At 39.3% G+C, this 22,641-nt stretch overlaps 1 protein-coding gene across 2 annotated transcripts in view; it reads left to right on the top strand.

The window, feature by feature from the left end:
• The window catches only part of NIPAL2 (NIPA like domain containing 2), a 72,950-nt gene that overhangs the window by 47,671 nt on the left and 2,638 nt on the right, over nucleotides 1-22,641 (top strand). The window contains exons 5-10 of one of the 2 annotated variants that reach the window (XM_030862976.3): nucleotides 2,834-2,955; nucleotides 8,994-9,090; nucleotides 14,348-14,483; nucleotides 16,427-16,515; nucleotides 20,401-20,464; nucleotides 21,583-21,677. In XM_030862976.3, the coding sequence (XP_030718836.2) occupies nucleotides 2,834-2,955; nucleotides 8,994-9,090; nucleotides 14,348-14,483; nucleotides 16,427-16,515; nucleotides 20,401-20,464; nucleotides 21,583-21,677 (603 nt within the window). The remainder of the gene's footprint in view (nucleotides 1-2,833; nucleotides 2,956-8,993; nucleotides 9,091-14,347; nucleotides 14,484-16,426; nucleotides 16,516-20,400; nucleotides 20,465-21,582; nucleotides 21,678-22,641) is intronic. The other variant, XM_030862977.3, reaches the window with a different exon arrangement.

Genomic DNA, 22,641 nt, shown 5'->3' with positions numbered 1-22,641 from the left:
TTTTGCTGTGATTTATGTCATAAAGTGTTCTGCCTATGTTTTCCTCTAAGAGTTTGATAGTGTCTGGCCTTACATTTAGGTCTTTAATCCATTTTGAGCTTATTTTTGTGTATGGTGTTAGGGAGTGATCTAATCTCTTACTTTTACATGTACCTGTCCAGTTTTCCCAGCACCACTTATTGAAGAGGCTGTCCTTTCTCCACTGTATATTCTTGCCTCCTTTATCAAAGATAAGGTGACCATGTGTGTGTGGGTTTATCTCTGGGCTTTCTATCCTGTTCCATTGATGTATCTTTCTGTTTTTGTGCCAGTACCATACTGTCTTGATTACTGTAGCTTTGTACTATAGTCTGAGGTCAGGGAGCCTGATTCCTCCAGCTCCATTTTTCGTTCTCAAGATTGCTTTGGCTATTTGGGGTCTTTTGTGTTTCCATACAAATTGTGAAATTTTTTGTTCTAGTTCTGTGAAAAATGCCAGTGGTAGTTTGATAGGGATTGCATTGAATCTGTAGATTGCTTTGGGTAGTAGAGTCATTTTCACAATGCTGATTCTTCCAAATGAAGAACATGGTATATCTCTCCATCTATTTGTATCATCTTTAATTTTTTTCATCAGTGTCTTATAGTTTTCTGCATACAGATCTTTTGTCTCCTTAGGTAGGTTTATTCCTAGATATTTTATTCTTTTTGTTGCAGTGGTAAATGGGAGTGTTTTCTTGATTTCACTTTCAGATTTTTCATCATTAGTGTATTGGAATGCCAGAGATTTCTGTGCATTAATTTTGTATCCTGCTACTTTACCAAATTCATTGATTAGCTCTAGCAGTTTTCTGGTAGCATATTTAGGATTCTCTATGTATAGTATCATGTCATCTGCAAACAGTGACAGCTTTACTTCTTCTTTGGATTCCTTTTATTTCCTTTTCTTCTCTGACTGCTGTGGCTAAAACTTCCAAAACTATGTTGAATAAGAGTGGTGAGAGTGGGCAACCTTGTCTTGTTCCTGATCTTAGAGGAAATGCTTTCAGTTTTTCACCATCGAGGACGATGTTGGCTGTGGGTTTGTCATATATGGCCTTTATTATGTTGAGGAAAGTTCCCTCTATGCCTACTTTCTGGAGGGTTTTTATCATAAATGGGTGTTGAATTTTGTCGAAAGCTTTCTCTGCATCTATTGAGATAACCATATGGTTTTTCTCCTTCAGTTTGTTAATGTGGTGTATCACATTGATTGATTTGCGTATATTGAAGAATCCTTGCATTCCTGGAATAAATCCCACTTGATCATGGTGTATGATCCTCTTAATGTGCTGTTGGATTCTGTTTGCTAGTACTTTGTTGAGGATTTTTGCATCTATGTTCATCAGTGATATTGGCCTGTAGTTTTCTTTCTTTGTGACATCCTGTCTGGTTTTGGTATCAGGGTGATGGTGGCCTCGTAGAATGAGTTTGGGAGTGTTCCTCCCTCTGCTGTATTTTGGAAGAGTTTGAGAAGGATAGGTGTTAGCTCTTCTCTAAATTCTTTTTTTTTTTTCCTAAGAAAGGACAGAGCTGACCAATAATTTTTTCCAGGTTCTTATGTATGGTTTTTATTATTTTCCTTTCATTGAAATGCTTAATAATGTATATTGTTTTCTTTTAAAAAATTCTCATTAGAAAATACCTTTTAAAATTGTGTATATGATTTCTGTATTCACAAAGTATTACAGTATAAATTGTTGCATTAGAGTAAGCTTATTTTATAGGTCCTACAATACCATGAATAGCTATTGTCCAGCTTGTGTAAAAAATCAAATGAATTCTCAGAAACTAGAGTTCAAAACTCTAAGTCATTTGGTTAAGAGCAACAGGAAATTGATGTCTTCAAATTGTGAGATTTTATAGACACACCAAATTGTTTCAGGTTGGAGTGAATGCTGGTTGTAAATTATATACACAACAATGCTGACCTCAATGGTGAAACAGGTTGAATTATGTTTTCATGTGTGCTATCTGAAAAATGCTACATAAACCATTTTTTCTCAGGCTGCTAATTATTAATAAATAAGCAGTTTTCCGTGTTATTTGGAAAGGCAAGTCCCCCTCTTCTGTGGCCACTCCTCCCCCACACATTCCCTTCCTCCATTATTACAGTATAAGTAACGTTAAGGTGATGACAGTAACACATTCCTACATAGGTTTATTGTGTGGTATTTTACCAAGCTATCCCTGGAATTCTAGACTTTAAATTGGATCAAATAAATCTTACAGCAGAGTCATCTTTCACCTCCGTTATTTCTGCTAAAAGGACTCCAATAAATGGCAATGATTAAGGTATTCATTTACCAGAGTTTCAAAGTGTAAAATACCTAAGTTTGTGTGTGTAAAGGACACAAAGATGACTAGGTGCAGAGTAGATCATCATCAGATGATGGATTTCCACCCTCTCTGGGCTCTGCCATCTAGATCTAGATGGATCTAGCTTCATCGTGCACTTACTGGTCCATGTGGAAACAAACAGCCAGGTTGGATGTGTTTTCATGTCTCCATATGCATGCGTTCTGATCTTCCCCATCTTTGAGGAAAGCTTCTCTGAAGAAGCCAGGATTCATCTGGAACAACAGAGAAAAATCAGAATTTATGTCCTACCGCATCCATTCCCTAGCCCTTATCCCCCTTTAAAGGTAATGCCGTTGGGTGAATGCATGATGCTATCTGGGGATGGTTTGATGAATCGTATTTTAATAGACATGGACCTTTACGAGTAATGCTTAGTCTATAGGTAATGTTTACATAAACAAAAAGGCTTAAATGTCCCTTTTCAACTTGTTTGTCTTTTCAATTTTATTTAAAGGTATGACACTGGCATTTGCAGGAACATATTTATTGGTGAACTTTGCTCCAAATATAACTCAGGATATCTCTGCAAGAACAGTACAGTATTCCTTTGTTGGCTGGCAGTTCATGACCTACGGGGTAAGAATTCTAAAAATTTTACTGTTACAGAGGCAATATTATCTAGACCACTGGTACACGCAGACGCTGGAAAATTAATATAATCTCTTCTTCTCAGCATTAATATCTCATTAAAATGTAAATATATTTGACCAGTACTAAAGTATTTCAAACACTAAATAAAAGCACCCCCATTTCCCAGGCATTCTGTCCTTGGGGGTGACCTATCACTGGAACAATTTCCACAATTTAATGGAATTTAATCCGGCAAATTCCAGAGCAACATATTTTAGGACAATTCAGAGTAAAAACAAACAAACAAAAAAACTCTTTTCCCAGGTCAAAGGAAAGTACCTGAAGACATATTTTACTTCACTGAATTTTATCCAAGATAGGTATTCCCTTCAAAAAACCTTTCTTTGAGACCAATGCAGTAGCCTGTCTTAGGAGAAGCAAACAGCGGGTAGGACAATACTGAGAGATGTGTAAAAGAGAGAACGGAATGAGCTGATGTAGAAATTGGAAGCCACTAATTGGGATATTTTATTTGATGCAATGGCTGTATCCGGTGGGTATAGAGCAGTGGTCCCCAAACTTTTTGGCACCAGGGGCCCGTTTCATGGAAGACAATTTTTCCATGGAGCGGGGGTGGGGGTGTGGTTCAGGCAGTAATGTGAGTGATGGGGAGCGATGGGGAGCGGCAGATGAACTCTCGCGCCGCTCACCTCCTGCTGTGCAGACCGGTAGAGGTCTGAGGCCCGCGGGTTGGGGACCCCTGGTACAGAGAACGTGATTGAAATGGTTGGTATGTAACTTGTTACAGAAGTCAGTTTAGATTGGAGAATAAGAATATTCTAGGAAGGGCAGGCAGTAAGAAGAAAACTGGGATTGTCTAAATGAGCATTTAACCAAGAACCGAATTGGTAAAATATCAAGAGTTGTGAATTCAAGAAAAATAATCAAAGCACACAGAGTCAAACATTTTTAGGGTTAGAAGTGACCTCAAAAAACTATCTGGTCCAGTGCTCTGCCATTGAAACAGGTAAAATACTGTGATCCTGCTGTATACCTATTATTTAAACGTGTGACATTGGCATTTGCAGAGACACGGCGAGCTTTGCTGTCAGTGTGATGTAACTCAGGATATTACAGCAGGAACTGCGTGGTATTACACTATGGTGTGGCCCTTCCTAGTCGTTTGACAAGAATCCTATATATTTTACCATCTCTGATATACAATTCTGACCACTGGGACACAAGTGTTTATAGGGCTTTTCTTTTTATAGTCTCTCACTGCACTTCTTTCTCTTACTCAACAGAGACACTCTGTTTACAAACATTCCTCATACTCTACACCCCCTTTAATAAACTATCCTATTTCCCTTCTAAACACCACCAAAGATTTATTCCCTTCCACTTTCTCAGCTCCTGATCACTCCTCACTCGTCCTAAGCTAGTAGACCCCTCCCCTCCACTTTCTCAGCTCCTGGTCACTCCTCACTCGTCCTAAGCTAGTAGCCCCCTCCCCACGAATTACCAAGTGGAATTGCTTTTTTTGGTCCTGATTCTTCTTGAGCCTTGTGCAGCACTTCCTGATGGTCCACTCTCTTCTCCTTGCATCTCTCTCTTCCCGGGCTTCCTTGGTTTGTTTTCCCTGTTTCTCTTCCTCCTCTCTGATCAGTCCATCCCAGGCTCTTGGTAGGTAACTCCTTCTCTTCTGCCATCCACTCTTTATCTATTTGTGCTACAAACTCGTCCAGGGTCTTTTAGGGTGATCTCATTGCCCACTCCACCACCATCATTCTTTAGAAAGACTTCCAGATCCAGACCTGCATCTCCTTCCCAGATCTCTTCTAAGCCGCAAAGCTGTGTTCTCATCTGTCTACTTATTACTCGTCCCTGCTTGGATGTTCCATAGATTTTGCAAAAGTAACATCTCAGAAACTGAACTCAATATCTTTTCCCCTAAACTCCCTCCTCTCTTAAATTGGAAGGTTCCCCTTACCCCTGCCCTCCATCAAACTTTAGGATTGGTCTTCCCAATTCAGAGTAGGTTTCCTCAGGTCTGTCATAATTTGTGTCTCCCCCTCCCCTATTTTATCTTCCTACTTGTCCACCATACCCAGTCCTTTAACTATTAAGGCTTTCATCAATCAAATCTAAGCACTAGAAGGGCTCATTGAGCATGTCATGATAGTCTAGACTTGATGTCCTACCCACACATTATTATTCTTTGCCTACAAGCAAAACAAATTCTTCATCCGGTAAGAAAAGGGTCACAGAGTCTGTGACCAGAAAATTAAAAGCCTGAGCTGAATCCTTTGGAGATTAAAGATGCATCAAGACTTATTTCCTGGAATAAACAGCATTGTTTGATGATGATGTATTTTATATCATTTTAACACCATAGAAAACATCTTTAAAGAACAAAACTACCTTTTTAAACCTTATAGTTCCACGCAAAAAGTACTATGAAATTAATTGCATTTTTCCACTTTCCAAAGTTAGCTCTTCATTCATTCATTTATTCACAATTCATTCAACTTATTAGCCACCTAGAATACAGAGGAGAATTCCTGAAGCAGGAATTTTATAGTCCTGGGAGAGACCCATATTCCTGTAAAATAATGAAAGTATATTTGAAAGTAAATGTTGCCAAAAATGTAAATAATTCCAGATATTTATAAGATAGCATAAAATAAACCTTTAATAAAGTCACATTTGGATAGCACTATTGGCATTAGACTCTTAGGGGAATAGATCTATATTATCTTAGTTTATCTCAGTTTGGAATTTAATCCATTATATGTTGCATCTCTAAAGGCTCTAGAAGTTATCAATTACATACTAAGATCTTGAGCTGAAGTTTGGTTTAAATCTGTTAAACATCTACATAATTAATATTTAATCCTTCAACGTGGCAGAGTCTGTGCTTTTTCTGCAAACCATAATTGCAAAGATCATAATTACAGTAATTAAGACGATTCTTTGAAGTATGTTCATCTAACAGTTTTTGTATTACACCAAGTATAAATGCAACACCTGAACTGCCTTTCGGGACTGATCAAATAACTAATAAAATGAATAAAAATATTTTAAGTCTGAATAAATTTTACATATCTCAAAAGGGGATTGTAAAGTCATATTACGGACTAGTTAATAGCATCTCCTTGTATCATGTGTTGACCTGTCCCAGGTCAATATCCATTTTCCCTTTAAGGCTTCCATGAAGTCAGAGCCTCAGAAACAAGGCCCGGGAGCCTACCCTCTGAGCTGGGACTCTTTTGGGCAGGAAGACGATTTGAGGAGCCTGGTGTCTACTGGCCAGAGAGGAATGAAGTGTCCTTTGCTCACCCACTAAAACAGACTTTCCCACCTGCTGTTTGCCAAAAAGCAAAGAGCAATCAAGTTTGCAAGGTCAAACTAGCTTGGAGAGAGGCTATGAAACATACATGGCCCCCTGAGAAATTCATCTTCTCCACCAGCAAGTTAAAAACTAGAAGTCCTTTAGGAAAGAGACAGGCTTAACCTTGTGAATCCTGCCCTGCCCAGACTTATATGACCACGAGGCCCTTTTCTTGAAGGGCCTTTTGTTGAGGAGCAGCTATTAATGCCTCTGCAGAACTCGCATGAGGGAACGTGGCTCTGAGCCTCAGTTAATTCGTGTTCTTTGGCGGCTTGACTGTGGCTGTTTTGCCCACCCAGATTTCCCCATAGACGATTCAGATGGAAACCTCTCTTGTGAACATAGAATCCTTCACAAACTAATCTGCATCATGCTCATTTCCTCTCCACGAGACCAAAAATTAAATCAGCCGAAGCAGGGACCCAGCCTGTCGATTGGTGTAATTCTCTACCCCGAAGCAGATGATTAAGTTGGCCTTTCTGGCAAAAGCTGCTTCAACAACCCACCAGCGGGTGTTAAAACCTGAAGGGAGAAAACTATGTGCGTACAAAGCCTCCATGTCTGTTGCACGAGGTTCATCTGCTTTGTTGTCTGAATGGAAGTAGCCACTCGCAGGTCTGCGCTAGGATACACTTTGCGGCCGCGGTAGCCAACCTCACCGAGCAGTCTGAGCCTTATGCCCACTCCGACCACGGTCTGTCTTTCATCTACGCAACAGCCCTAGATATTGGCAGATGGAGAAGCTGAGTTAGGGAGGTTCAGTAACTTGTCCAAGGTCACTTAAATACTAAGTGGCAGAGCCAGAATTCAAAACCGGGTCATCCACTTCTGGGGTGCACATTCCAGTTCATTTCCCCACACAGCTCTCCAAGCAGAATTAATACAAGCTGACCTCCGAGTATCAGACCTTTGTCCAGGCTTGGCCTCAGAGAGAACCTTTGCAGAGGTCATTTCTTTTGGACAAGGCAGCTATATCAAAGGCTATACTTTCAGAATGAACTCGGTGAGAGAAAAGGAGGTGAACACAGGCTCAGATTCTGGTAGTAAGACTAGGGTTTCCAGTGATGACATTTTGTGTATCCCTTTTGTCACATCATCCCATGGACTGCCAGTGCCCTTTTTACCACTGAAAACAGGGTGATGCGTGCCTTTAAATCAAATTGGAGGATGAATCCAGAGAACCCAGAATAATTCAGAAAACTCATCCTGAAAATTTTGTTCCTCTGGAAAGACTTTAGGTACCCAAACCTGAATTAGTTTCCTATTGTTTCCATAACAAATTGTCACAAACTTAGTGGCTTAAAACAACACAAATTAACTTTCTTGCAGTTCTGAAGGTCAGAAGTCCAACACAGGTCTCATGGACGAAACTCAAGGTATTGGCAGAGCCGTATTCCTTGAGAGCGCCCCTTGGGGAGAATCTGTTTCCTTGCCGTTTCCAGCTTCTAGAGGCAGCCAGCATTCCTTGACTTGGGTCTTTCTCATGTTACATCTCTCTTTGACCACAGCTGGGAAGGTTCTCTGCTTTTAAGGACCCTTGTGACTACACTGGGCCCACTCGGATAATCCAGGATAATCTCCGCATCTCAGGGTCCATAGCCTTAATCACATCTGCAAAGCCCCTTTGCTGTGTAAAGAAACGTACACACAAGTTCCAGAGTTTAGGACGTGGACATCTTGGGGTGGGAGGGGGGGCATAATTCTGCCTTCCAGAGCTGTACCACTTAACCCTTCTGAGCCTTGGTTTCCCCATCTGTAAAATGAGGACAGTAATAGTGCCCACCTCCTGAGGTTGTTGTGAGGATTCAATGAATTAGTACAAGTAAAGCATGTGGCAAGCATGCACTAGGTGCTGTTATTATTTCTGGCCTCTGAGATCGCAATCAGCAAAGCAGCCTCTTCCTGGGTCGCAACAACCTGCAGAGGTCACAGCTTCTTTGATATTGATTTTTTCAGAGAGGAGAGAAAATGTTACTAGAAGAGAAAAAATTAACATTAAGTGTTGCCCATATTCGTGTGTTATGGCTGTTAAACATGCATGTCAGACTTCTCTGGTGGCCCAGTGGTTAAGAATCTGCCTGCCAATGCAAGGGACACCGGTTTGAGCCCTGGTCCGGGAAGATCCCACATGCTGTGGAACAACTAAGCCTGTGGGCCACAACTACTAAGCCTGTGCTCTAGAGCCCGTGAGCCACAACTACTGAGCCCGCATGCCACAACTACTGAAGCCTGCATGCCTAGAGCCCATGCTCCGCAACAAGAGAAGACACCACAATGAGAAGCCCGTGCACCACAACTAGAGGAAGCCCATGTGCAGCAAAGACCCAACGCAGCCAAAAAAAAAAAAAAAAGAAAAAAAAAGCATGTGAAAATGTCTGGTAGACAACTGGATAAATGAGACTGGAGTTGGGAGGTCAGGACTGGAGGTCTAGATTTGGGCATCATTGCCATGTAGGTGATGTTAGAACTCTAGGTCTGGATCACTAAGGCTCCTTATGCTGTTCTCATATATTTATAATTGTCCTTAGGAGCTCCAGTCATCCTCAACCCTCATCTGATAGTTGTTGCAAAATCAAAAAGAGAAGTGTGCCATTCTGAAGACTTCGGATAGAATAATTTACACTTTACTCTTTTTCATCTTTTTCATTTCTAGATTTTAGAAATACTCATTTTCTGCATTCTCCTATATTTCCATAAAAGGAAAGGAATGAAACACATTGTGATTCTGCTAACCCTCGTGGCACTTCTAGGTAAGGGTATTCTTTTGTTTTCTAATTATCTAATGTAGCCATGCTAAGTCATAAAAGAGTTTAAAGGAAAATATTTGAGCATTCTATTTTTTCTCATTGTTTCTGCTTTTCAATTCTGATCTATAGAAACTGAGTCTCAGTTACGCAAATTGTACTTTGCATGTCCATTTCTGCAATTGATATATGTTTAATTTTTAATACATTTAAGGATTTTTACTTCTTGATAATTTTATTTGCTCTCTGACAATTTGGGGATTTTTTTCTTAGTAAATAATTGAAGAATATTAAAAGAGAAACAAATGAATAAACCCAAATGAAACTTTTGTATCAGAAGTTATCTAGGCCTATCCTATTTACATTTAGAAAAAAAAAAACTTTAAAACATGGCTAATATGAAACAAATGTAAGCAGTATGATTTTTCTTGAATACATTTCTTTCATTCATTATTTAACTACCCGTTTCCTTTTTCTCCAGAGGCACCTTATAAGATTTGAAAACTGATGCTTACATAAGCCCTCTCTCTCTCTCTCTCTCTCTCTATATATATATATATATATATATTTTTTTTTTTTTTTTTTTTTTCTCTGTACGCGGGCCTCCCACTGTTGTGGCCTCTCCCGTTGGCTCACGGGCCCAGCCGCTCCGCGGCATGTGGGATCCTCCCAGACTGGAGCACGAACCCGTGTCCCCTGCATCGGCAGACGGACTCTCAACCACTGCGCCACCAGGGAAGCCCAGCCCTCTATATCTTTTTAAATCTATTCTCCCTCCCCACTCCTCTGTATCTCTCTCTCTCATACATATACACACACACACACACACACACACACACACATATATACACATATATATATATCTCAACACTAGGAGATCTCACTAATCATTTGGGAAATTCCCTTTTCAAAAATTTATTTATAATTCTTTCTTTGCCTAAGATGACCCATCCATCACATGTTGTTAACTCTAACTTTGTACATTGTATTTATACCTTTGAGGCAGCTGCAGCTCCCATGTTCATGAGGTGCTGGAGGTTTCATTTCTTCATTTCATCAACTCTCCTTTGAATTGGAAGAGTTGCATTTGTGATAGTTACTTATAGAAACAAATTTACTCTAGAACATGTTCAGGTATGTGGTTAATCAAAAGAACAGAAAAGAAACTTTATATTTTTGTCTTCCAAATTACCAGGTAGGGAGAACAAAAGCAAACTAAGAGAAAAGATGCACATTATGTAGGAAAATATTGAAAATAAAGGAAATTTTAAATAGGAAAGTAAGATAACAGAATTAAGACCATACATATCAGCTTTGATCATAAATGTAAATGGGGTAAGTTTACCAAGTGAAAAAGAAAGATTTCCAAATTGTACTTGAGAAAAATTCCCGTATTGATTTTGAAAAAGATTCTGAAATTGGATTCAGCCAGTTTCCTCTGGTTCAGCTCTATAAGGGTTATTGAAACATCACCCTTTCTGACTGGCCTCTGCTGGTTGTGAAATATTTTGACTTCATACATCAATTTCATCTAAACAAGGTAACTCAGATTGAAAGTAAAAGAAAGCAGAAGGTCATTATATTACCATCTAAGTTAAAATCAAGGCAGCAGCAGTAAATGCAACAGAGGATCCTGGAGGCTCCCCTATTAGTATTTAGTTGCTAATCAGGGTAGGACTGGGGCTTGGAAGGAGGAGGCATCAGGGGACAGGGGCCCTCAGTAGACTGGGCAGCAGCTATTTCAGAAACTACATTAGCATAAATATAAGAGGAGTAGGAGACTTCTCTTAGCTCATGGAAATAAGGAGACAGAAAAATCTGTAAAATTAGAGAAACTGAATGCTTAATTTTGATCTGGCAGCTCTAAGTTTGAACTCTAAATCCAGAAAGCAGAGGATACACCTTCTTTCAAGTGCCTGTGTAACATTTACAAAGGCTGATCTTATAATTGGCCACAAAGAAATTTTTGATAAATTCCAGGAAGTTGAAATAGTACAGACCACATTTTCAGATCACAGTGAAATAAAAACAGAAAATAATAACAAAAATAGAACCACTAAAACCGTACCACCTGGGAATGTTAAACACTATGCTTAAACTGCAGCTGGGCCAAAGCAGAAACCACGATTTCATTACAGCATATATTTCTTAAATTATTATGAAAACACTTAATATTAAACCTATAGTTTATGACTAATGCTGTATTCAGAAGGAAATTCATTGCTTTAAATGTAAGTCAATTAAGTACTCAACTCAAGAAGTCAGGGGAAAAAAGCACAGAAATAAAGCTGAAGCAAGCAGAAAGGAACAATTAGTAAAGATAAAGGCAAAAATTAATGAAATAGAAGGCAGAAAAGCAATGGATCGATAAATAAGCGCAAGAATCAGTTCTGAGGAAGAACTAGGAATAAACTGAGAAGGCTGACTTTTAAACATGGGCCAGCATAATTCATGTTGGGCAAAAATCGTACTGTTAAAATGATGAAAGTAATACGTGTCTACTGCTGAGAATTAAGAAAACAGAGAAAGACAAAAAGAAACTATAAAATATTTTAATATAAAATATAAAAATTCATATAATTGAGCACTGCAGCATGATATTATGGGAGTGTGTCTGGTCCTCTGTAGAAGATAGTTTACCAATAGATTTCAGAAGAACAGTGGCTGTCAACACAGTAATTGCCCTTTAGGTGATTTTCCTACAGAAATTGGCAGAATGATATACAAAGATTTGTATTCAAGGATATTCATCACAGTTTCATTTTTAATACCAAAAAAATGGATACAATCAAAATATCTAAGAGTAAGGAGTTCCCAAAAGGCATTCCCATTCATACAAAGGCTTACTCTCCAGCCAGTAAAAATCATACTTTAGAAGAATAATTACTGGCATAGAAAATACTTAATGGTGATGGAAAATTGGTTCCTAAGTAGTATATACTGTATGATTCACATGTTATAATATATTTGTGCTTAGCGATAGAAAAATAACTACAAAGAGTCTCAAATGTTAAAAATGATTTGGGGGACTGCCCTGGTGGTGCAGTGGTTGAGAGTCCGCCTGCCGATGCAGGGAACGCGCGTTCGTGCCCCGGTCCGGGAAGATCCCACATGCCGCGGAGCGGCTGGGCCCGTTAGCCATGGCCGCTGAGCCTGCGCGTCCGGAGCCTGTGCTCCACAGCGGGAGGGGCCACAGCGGTGAGAGGCCGCGTACCGCAGGGAAAAAAAAAAAAAAGATTTGGGGATGAGTGTTGAGATTACAGGTGATTTTTATTTTTCTTTCCAGACTTTTCTGCATTTTTCTTACTTTTGTAAATGGGCATGTATACATTTTATAGTTTAAAAAATGAGTTTAAAGTTTATTCATAATCCCATTGTCTAGAGATAGCCACTGATAGTATCTTGATGTAGTTTCTTCTAGCCATTTTTTCTGTGCATATGTTAAGTACTTTCTACTTTTATATCTACAGCATTAGAATGATACTGCATTACAATTTGGTATTCCCACCCATCCTCATTAACCACCCCCGCCCTCAAAAAAACTTGGAAGTACTCAACACCAGCTTAGAAATACAATAAACAGTGATTAATCAGGTGGTGATTGTGCGTGCTTTGAAAATATAGTGATTAACTCTAGCAACTGATAGTTGGTTTAGCTGTTTAATAAAGAATTCTAGTTTTGTCTTTGTTTTGTATTTAAGTAAATTTAACATCAGATGGTGGTTGAATTAGGTGGGCTTTGCAACCCTGAGGTTCTGAGGCGAAGGGAACAATGTGTTCAACTCTTACTCCGTGAATGATCTCTTTTGGAAACCTGGCTGTTCAGACCACAAGCCCATCACCACATCGTGCTCTAATTTCAAGCCAAGTGTTTAGGAGGAAATCAAGGTCCCTCAAGAGCTAACCTTATAAACTTAAACCATCAAGTGACATACATGTCTATAGATATTTTCCATTTCTAGATTAGCTAAAATATGACTATTTTCATAATCTATAGAAAATATGTAAAATGACCAAGTCAAAAAACATTTAAGGTGAAGAAGGGCCCAGCTGTAAGGGCCTCTTTGTTCAGATTGGGAGTTTGTTTTTAGAATTTATCACCTGGTCTCCTCTGTTAATTATGACTTTTAACAGAAAGTAAATGTCTAATTTGGAAGTGTGCCCTGGTAACCTTCAAGTCAAAGTATATTTTTATTTTTTAGAAAACTAGGCTTTTCCTAGTTGGCCATCACCTGCTATTTTAAACATTATATATATATATATATATATCCTTTTCAAAAGCTAAAAGGAATAAAGCTCAGATATATTATGACCAAGTAGATCAAAGATAGTATTTCTTCTTCACACTGCCTTTGACTTACAGATATTTGATTTCATGTAAAAATTAGTTTTTAACTTTCTGTGGGTTTCAGCTAAATTATGGAATTATATGCAACAGTAGTTTCAAGAGACCTAAGACAAAAAGAAAACACTCTCTTCTTCCTACAGAAACACTGTGTTTCCAGAAAATTCTTCCTTGCTTTCATTCTGACATAACCTTATCAAATCACTTTTCCCTCATTGCTGTTTGAAACATATGAGAAACTTGTTCTCATAGTGATAAATTCCTCTTTTAGCATAGAAAATAAACAGACATTGCTTATGTAAATCTTAGATTTAGGGTTGACTCTGAGAAATGAATACTCAGCTCTGTCCTGCTTACTATTAACGTCCTTGTCAAAAAATATTTTTAATGAAAACGTCTAGGCGTTTACTAACAAAAGGGCTCATATGTAGACTTAGTACAACTCTTAGTAAACTCACGGAGTGAGTTGCTTTTCACTTTCCAGTCTTCTCATCTATTCGGCTTTAAATTTTTTCGGTATAGTTTAATAGTTATTTTCCCATTAATGTCACATGGGCAATCTGCCTTTTCTTATCTCCTCCCTTCACTGTTTTCTTCCTTTCCCGTCTACTAGTAATTATAACCTCCACAGCATCCTTTCAACAGTGAGGGCTGGAAAATAAGCATCTTGCTCCAAAGATAAGCACTCAGTCACACAGCAGATCTTTAGCTGATTTAAGCAAATGGAAAGGCCACAGCTTGAGCAACAGGACTACTGCTTGGCTGGCATCACAACCTACCCTACACACCTCTCAGGGCAGTCTTCATTCTTAAAGCATAATAGGGGTATTTACTACTCTACCATGTAAAGTTAAGATACTTATTTGTAATTCTATCTCAGATATGTATTTTATTTGTGTTTTGTGTTTTCTTTTTCAGCCTCATTGACTGTTATTTCAGTAAAAGCCGTCTCAGGCATGATCGCTTTTTCTGTGGCGGATAAAATGCAACTAACTTATCCCATCTTCTATATCATGTTTATCATCATGATAGCATCCTGTGTTTTCCAAGTCAAGTAAGTTAGCTCTTACATACTCACTGCCCTTTCAACATTCCTGTGCTTCTCTGAGCATTCATCTTTATTGGCCTCAGATGATAATTAAAATTAGATGCAACCGATTTCTAAGGGTGAGGGGTCTATGCTTATCCTCAGCCAATATCCCTGGCTTTATCCTTCACATCCAATAATAAGTTTTTACGAAGCATTGCCTTCATGTTTTGTGAGTTCTAAAGTGTGGCCATAATCCAGCTAAGTGCACTTTGATACTTTCCTGATGCTCTTCTGCTTGTAATTAATATCCATCGCACACAGGTTGTCATTAGCAATAAATCAAAGGGGCAGGTCCACATCCAGGATTTCATTCTAAATATAGGAAATACATGAACCCTTCACCTTCATTTCTTAGCTCATACTCATTAATTGCCCAGAGATGGACAAAACCAGACGTTTGGCCGGGAGGGAAATCCTTTCCCCAAAACTTTGCATCTTCAGCCAGAATTTTCCTTGCACCCACGGGATTGCAGAATGATTGTTTTCCATTTCTCTTGGGGCCTCACAGCGGTGATATGGAACATTTTTAATTTCTGCTCTTCTCTCCCCCCACCTCCATCTGCTCCAATCTCTTCCCCTCCATTTCACATCATGATTTTGCCTTTGCTGCTAGGTTCTCCTGAGTCCACCAGAAAGTTTTCTGTTTACCCCAAAATGCTATGCAGGAGCGCCAGCCCAGTGCCAGCCAGGAAGTCAAAGCCCAAATTTTGGAGGAGAATGGTTCCTTCCTTAGGTGCTAGAAGTCAAGTCTAATTGTTACGGGTTGAATATGGACCCTGTTACAAGGAGTGTGTTACCGGAGAAATCCAATGTTCTGTCACTGTTTCATTTGTCATAAACAAACTGTTTCTTTTGTTTGTTTATAAGACCAAGTGTGTATCTAACACTTGAATCATGAAACTGCTTTGTTTCATCTCTCTTCTGAATTAATCGGTACAGTTACAATAGCTTTCAGAATTTACTGACTAGCATCATTATCTTTAAACTCTGCTTCACGAATTTAAAAGCCAGATACAACTGAAGGTAAACTACATTCCTATCACCGTTGTTTCAGTCCCTGCACCTCTCACCCTAGAACTGTGTGACCACACTAGAACTGTAGAACCATGGTTCTCAGCCCTGGCTTCCCATTGCAATTCATTACCTGAGGAGGTTTGTTTGTACATATATGTATACATGCACGTATATACTTACATGCCTGTGTACATGCATGTGTGTGTACATGCATGTACACACACACATAGAGGAACACTTGGGCTCTACTCACAAATTTTTTTTTTTTCAATTGCTCTAGAATAGGACCTAAACACTAGTGCTTTTCAAAGTGCCCAGGTGATGTCAATGCAATGCACTGCTTCAGAAAAGGTCTAGTCCCTGACAGGGCTGCACGGTGCAGTTGTGGGAACCTGAACCATGTTGGCGGCCAAAGTGGGAAGCTGAGCTCCCACATGTGCTCTGCAGCTGGAGGGCTGAGCATTGTTTTTGAAACATTAAACATTCCTTTACTTCTCCATCTTCTTTCTTGGCACGTGGCATGTCAAGGGATAGCTATACCATTCCCCGATATGATATTTAACAGGTTCTAAAGTCTATCCTAATGAATCAGCCCCAGTGTGATACTGGTCCAGCAGCTTGAATCGCTTCCAACTCAAACTTCTGTGGCCTCCAAATATGATTAATTGCTTTTCATTGTTACTGTTGTTGGTTTAAACAGACCGTAAAACCTGACATCTGATCTCATACATCAGATGCATATAAGCTATGACTGCTGATTGGAAATGCCCTTTTACTGCACTTCCTTTCCCTTTGTAGTTGTAGCTAAAGAACATGCATTTCTCGATGTTATTGTTAACTTATTGTTGAGCGTCTCTTAAAGACAGAGCTTCAGTAAGTGCCTTCTGCTCTAGGCTCCTGAATCAAGCCACAAAACTCTACAATACAGCGACGGTGGTGCCCATTAACCATACTTTCTTTACCATCAGTGCCATTATTGCAGGTGAGTTTTGGCTTTCTATGCTTAAGTGATTCTATCCCCATAACAAGCATAAATGAAGTCTCCCTCAGAGTAATGAGAAAATCAAGGAATATTTTGGTTATAAGGAATGTATAGCCCACATCCTCCTAGCTACCGCCCAGTGTCTGAACTTCCTCCATAACATCCTCTAGGAGAGGTTCTTCTACTTTGTGTGAATGTTCCCCAGTGCTCTCTGTGCCCCGAGACAGTTCAGTCCTGGTTTGAATCACTCTAATAATCTGGAGAGCTCTAATTATTAGAAAGTATTCCCCTGTATTGGAACTGAAATAAGCCTCCCTGTGAATTCCAGATGCTCATCTTAGTTCTGCTTTCTGGAGTCTTCTCCTTGCCAGCCCTTCTGATAATCAAAGCGCAGGTCCTCCTGTGTCCTGTCTCTGGACCAAACATCCCCAGTTCGATGAACTCTTCCCTCCCTGGTGCTCACCACTTGCATCAGAGAGAGGGATCCAAACGAGAATCCAGTGTTCCAGGGAAGGCCAGACAGATGAGAACAGAAACTACTACTTTTACTGTTCTGGCCTCTATTTTTCTACTATTGTAGTTCTTTTCTTTCTATGGACAATTTTTTAAATATGTCAGACAGAGTAGTGTTAAAAAAGTATAAATTTGAAACTTGGTCCAAACAAAAATACAGTCGATTCAGGTATATCATTTGTAAGTTTGGTACTGGTATACCTTAGTTCATTGGCTTATTAGATGTATTTACTACCTTGTCATACTGGGACTTCATTTCCCAATGCAAAGTTTATGTATTTGGGAGGTAATTAGGTATTATCTGTTGCCTAATGGACACATCTTTTTTATTTCATGGCAAACAGGGTGACTGCCAGGGGGCAATTTTTAAATGTAATTAATGCATTTTCTGTTTCCCAAAATTGAAACATACTTTTAAAGAGAAAGATTATATCCGAAAACATCTAATTTTTTTTTAGCATTTTATGCTTGTTGACAAAAGAAAGTAACAAAAGATTGTACACTTGTGTGCCCTAGAAATATTGAAAAAGGAAAAGAGCAAGGCCAAAAACATTTATAGGCGTGACGTACAGCATAATAATTAAGATGACTGTGCTAAAGATGTGTAAGACATGTAGTTCCCCTGAAAAGAAGGTTTTATAGGAGGCCCAACAGGGCTGGATCTGAATACTTAGCAAAGCAAGTAACTGATGAGTCAGGGAAGCTGGAACTTTCTGGGAGTGATAATAGTTCACCTGATGTTACTGAAGTGTGGAATGGAGGTGAAGCTTCTTGACTTACTTCTCCTCTTTGCCCCCATCAAAAAGTATAGCTTTTACGAAAAGCTTAAAACGAAATGAGATACCATATGTTGCCTGCTAAATTAGTAAAGCTTTCGTTTTGCTCTTTTTATCTCAATAATCAATGCTGACGAGGCTGAAGTGTTGCGGGCACGTTCGTGGAGTCGGGTACCATGGTACCTCCCTCCTAGAACTGAGTTTCAGCGTTTTTATCAAGAGCCTTAAAAATGTTTCCACTCTTTGATCCTACAGCTCAAAAACAAAAAAATAACCCAATTAAAAAATGGGCAAAGGACTTGATTAAGACATTTCTTCAAAGAAGATGTACTTGTGCTTGGCCAACAAGCACATGAAAAGATGTTCAACATCACGAATCATTAGGAAAAGGCAAACCAAAACCACTTCACACCCATTATTTATTTAGCAAATAAATAAATAAAATAACAAATGTTGGCAAGTATATGAAGAAATTGGAACCCTTGTGCACTGTTAGTGGGAATGTAAAATGGTGTAGCCACTATGGCAGTTCCTCAAAAAATTAAGCGTAGAATTACCATATGATCCAGCAATTCTACTTCTGGGTATATGTCCGAAAGAATTGAAAGCAGGGACTCAAACAGATATTTGTACACCTAGGTTCATAGCAGCATTATTCACAGTAGCCAAATGACAGAAGCAACATAAATTGACAGATGAATGGGTAAAGAATATGTGATGTATACATACAATGGAATGTTATTCAACCATCAAAAAGGAAAGAATTTTTGATACATGCTACAACATGGATGAACCTTGAGGACATTATGCTAAGTGAAACAAGCCAGTCACAAAAGGACAAACACTGTATGATTCCACTTATATGAGGTATCCAGAGTAGTCAAACTTACAGAAATGGAAAGTAGAGTGGTGATTGCCAGGGGCTGGGGGGAGGCAGAAATGGGGAAGTTGTTTAATGGGTATAGAGTTTCAGTTTCACAAGATAAGAAGTTCTGAAGATTGGTTGCACAACAATATGAATATAGTTGGCCCTCTATATCAACAGTTCTGCATCTGTGGATATAACCAACAGTGGATAGAAAATATCCCCTCCCCCCCCAAAATTCCAGAAAATTCCAAAAAGCAAAAATTTAATATGCCGCATGATAGCAACTATTCGCATAGCATTTACGCTGTGTTAGGTATTATAAGTAATCTAGAGATGATTTAAAGTATTTGTGGAGGATGTGTGTAGGTTATATGCAAATATTATGCCATTTTATATAAGGGACTTGAGCATCCTCAGATTTTGGTATCCGCAGAGGGGTCCTGCAACCAAATCCTGTGGGTACCGAGTGACGACTGTATACTTAACACAACTGCACTGTAAACTTTAAAATGTTTAGGATGGTAAATGTTACGTTATGTGTATTTTACTACACTTTTTTTAGTTTTTGCTCTGTTTGAACAGAAATTCCTCTTAAAGCGACAACAACAAAAAATCCTAAAATACTGGGAAAAAAATATGTAGAGAAGTTTATTGACACTTTACAAAAGCAAAACGTTTGAAACAATTAAAAATGTCCTTCAAGAAATGAATATTATGGGGCACCAGCTCAGAATAACAAGAAAACATTAAAATGATCACAAGGAAATGTGTAATAACATGGAAAAGTGCTTCAGAAGTGTTGATTCATTCAACAAATATTCATCAGAATGGGACATGGCTTATTCCCGTAGGAAGTTTATCCTCTAGGTGAGGAGATAGACTTCAGACTGAGAAAGCCCCTGTCTTGTTCCCTGTGGTATCTGCAGCACCTAAGCAGTGGCTGGCACGTAGGACTCTCAATAAATACTTGTCCACAGGGTAACAAGGCCAACACCACACACACAAAATTTGACTCCAAGTAATATATAATTTAAAGATAACTTATTTAGTAAAAAATCTACGAAGGCTTTGGGACCATAGGCCAAGAGGAAATCATTGAGACTAACAAGGAGAGAAGAAAAGCTCATCAGAGTAAAGGACACATCCACATTTCCCTTCACCCAGAAGGAAAGACCAGATGAAGGAGATGGGAGAGGGGTTGGCAGTGAGAAATGGAGCTGGGGTAGCACATCTGCAACCTCCAGTGCCTGAATGAGCGTGTGCCAGACCCAGAAACCGCAGGGTGTTGCCAAGACTGACAGCATGGGGAGCAGCTGGCCTGAAGTGCGAGCGCTGTGTCAAAGGCCCAGAGTCCACCCAGATGCACAGGTCAGGCTTGCTGACCCCAGGCTTAAAACTGTAGGTGGAAAATATCACTCGAGTTTTGTTTTCTTGCACATGCCAGTGGGACAAATCTTGGACTGGATAAGAAATTTCTGTTGGCAAAAGTTACGTTAATGGTGCTGACTTTTTAATAATGATACTTACATTATATAAAGTCTACAAATCTGTGTTCTTTTGGAATCACTGAAAATGTTAGTATGGCATGCAAATACTTTTAAACTACAGGGTGTGCATTTTAAGGGTAACTATACTTAGAAAAAATAATATATTAATTTGAAAAACAATATGTAGCTATTGTAAATATTCTTACCCTGAAATTAATGTTATCTTCTATTTCTACGGTAGGTATCATATTTTATAAGGAATTCCTTGGTGCAACTTTTCTCACTATATTTATATATCTTTTTGGGTGAGTAAATGTCTCAGAAGTAAGGTATGTGAAATCCTATTACTTTTATGTGAGATTTTTGGCATTGTACCTGAGGCATAGAAAATTGGAAAATTATATAAGAAACATCAGTTCCCCGAGTTCCTAAAAGAAACATATTTTTCAACTTAACACCCTACCCAGGGCTCAGGGTCTTTGTGATTTAAGTATCTCTCTGAGGGTTCTGAAACATTGGGGATTTTCTGTTCCAGCACAAAGTCAAGGTAAATCCACTGGCCCTTGTAGCTACTCCACATTTTTATACTCTATCAGACCTACCCCACCCTTGGGAACCCCTAGGTTAGATCTCAATCAGGGAACCACAGATGCCTCTAGGATCACCTAGAACAAAAGGCCGAGACTGGGGCAGATCCCTACCTTTGGACCTAATAACATCAGATTGATGCCATCCCTCTCCTGTGTCTGGGTGCCCAGCGTTAACCCTGCCTAGAGATTTGGAGGACAATCACTGCTGGCATTGTGGCAAACAAAGAGCAGAACGTTGACAGAATAGCGCCAATGTATCAATTCTTCCATTGGTGCCAGCTGGCACCCTATGAATGCTTAGCTGCTTCTTGATGTGGTATCCTGCATGACCATTGTTATGCAAACTTGAGCCCAGACTCTTTGCAGTGTAGAAAATCATCTATCTTGAGAATTCAATCTCATAAGATTTTTGGGCGAGGCTAAACTTCTGGGATCTGGAAACCATGACTATTCTTATGGCCAAGGACAACAAAATATCTTAGAAAATTAAAGAATAAATTATTTTTTGCTCGTGTTGCATGCCAGTAATGAGTCTGGGCATGCATGGATAGAAAATGAGACCTAGTGTCTACCCAAAGGGTTTAGAGCCTAAATTAGCCTCCAGATGGTAAAAACCTGAAGCAGAGACTTATTGGAAGCTGCCTAGGTCTTGGTTCTGGGGACAAATATTATTGGCTGCAGCAATTAAGACAAGTTCTAGGCAGCCTACCATGAGAAACAGAAAGAATAAAACCAGTGGAATGTATGTCATCATGTCGAATATGGAATTCAGTTATTTAACACTGTGAGTTCTTTCAGTGATCTTGTGTTCTTTATTACCATTATTCTTACAGGTGTTTTCTGTCATTCCTTGGTGTGGTTTTGGTCACAAGAAATCGAGGAAAGGAACGTCTGCCACAGTCTTACATTGATATTGGACATGTCCCTGGTAAAACTGTATATTCCTTAATTTAGAATAGAAAATTTTATCCTTATAAATTAATCATTGCTGGTATGATTTGGGGTGTAAAATTAATCTAAAACATAATTCTTACCCTCAAAAACATGTACATTTAATGATGAAACCAGAGGTGATAGTTTAACTGTAAATGTTAATAATCATTTATTTGAATATTGGCTTTGCACAGAACACTGGGGTTAGAAAAGAACTGATCCTGTTTTCTTGATTTGGGTGATGTTGCAAATTTCCTTTTTAGGTTTCTTTAAATTGGAAAAGGGTAGGGAAAGGAGTAGGAGTGGCAAGAACAGACCCTTGTTGCTTGGAGAGCCTTTGAGGGAACATCTAGGGCCAGAAAGTCAGGTGCTCAGACGGAGGTGGCCTGTGCACTATAGGGCCAAGAGAGACGTTCTTCTCGATCACCTGAACGTGAGCTTCTTCCCCTCTTCCTTACCTCATTCATCCAGAGCGGATACATCGCTGTCCCAGCTCTCCACTCTCACCGAGAATAACTAGCTTCTGTCACGTAGACAACACAAGCCGTAACCAGAACAAAGGAAACGGGCTGCCGTGTCCCCACCTCCTCCCCTGCTCACCACCCCCAACAGTCTCCAGTTTTGCTAGGGATCTGGGGTGACCAATAGGTTTCTAGACAAACAGCAGTGATGTTCTCACAGCTTCCTCCACCATTCTGCTAGGACCGAGCCTTTGAAGCAAACACCATTAAAGCCTCATCCCTATGACTGAGAAAATATGGCCCTATGAGTTCTGTGTTCTCTTTCGCATTCGAGCCATCTTATCAGCATTCGTGGCAAGGGTGTGTGTTAGAGATGCCTTGTATGGTTAGGGGCTCTTTGGTAGGGAGTAAAGTTCACTTCTTTTTAACTCTATTTTTCATTTCACACAGCCCCACACATAGGATCAGTAACAGCTTTAGAAGCCACTAGGAAAGACT

This window comes from Globicephala melas, chromosome 17 (genome assembly GCF_963455315.2).
Source record: "Globicephala melas chromosome 17, mGloMel1.2, whole genome shotgun sequence".
In the NCBI taxonomy this organism is placed as follows: Eukaryota; Metazoa; Chordata; class Mammalia; order Artiodactyla; family Delphinidae; genus Globicephala; species Globicephala melas.
The sequence above is the reverse complement of the archived record's forward strand: the minus strand, read 5'-3'. Positions and strand labels throughout refer to the sequence as shown.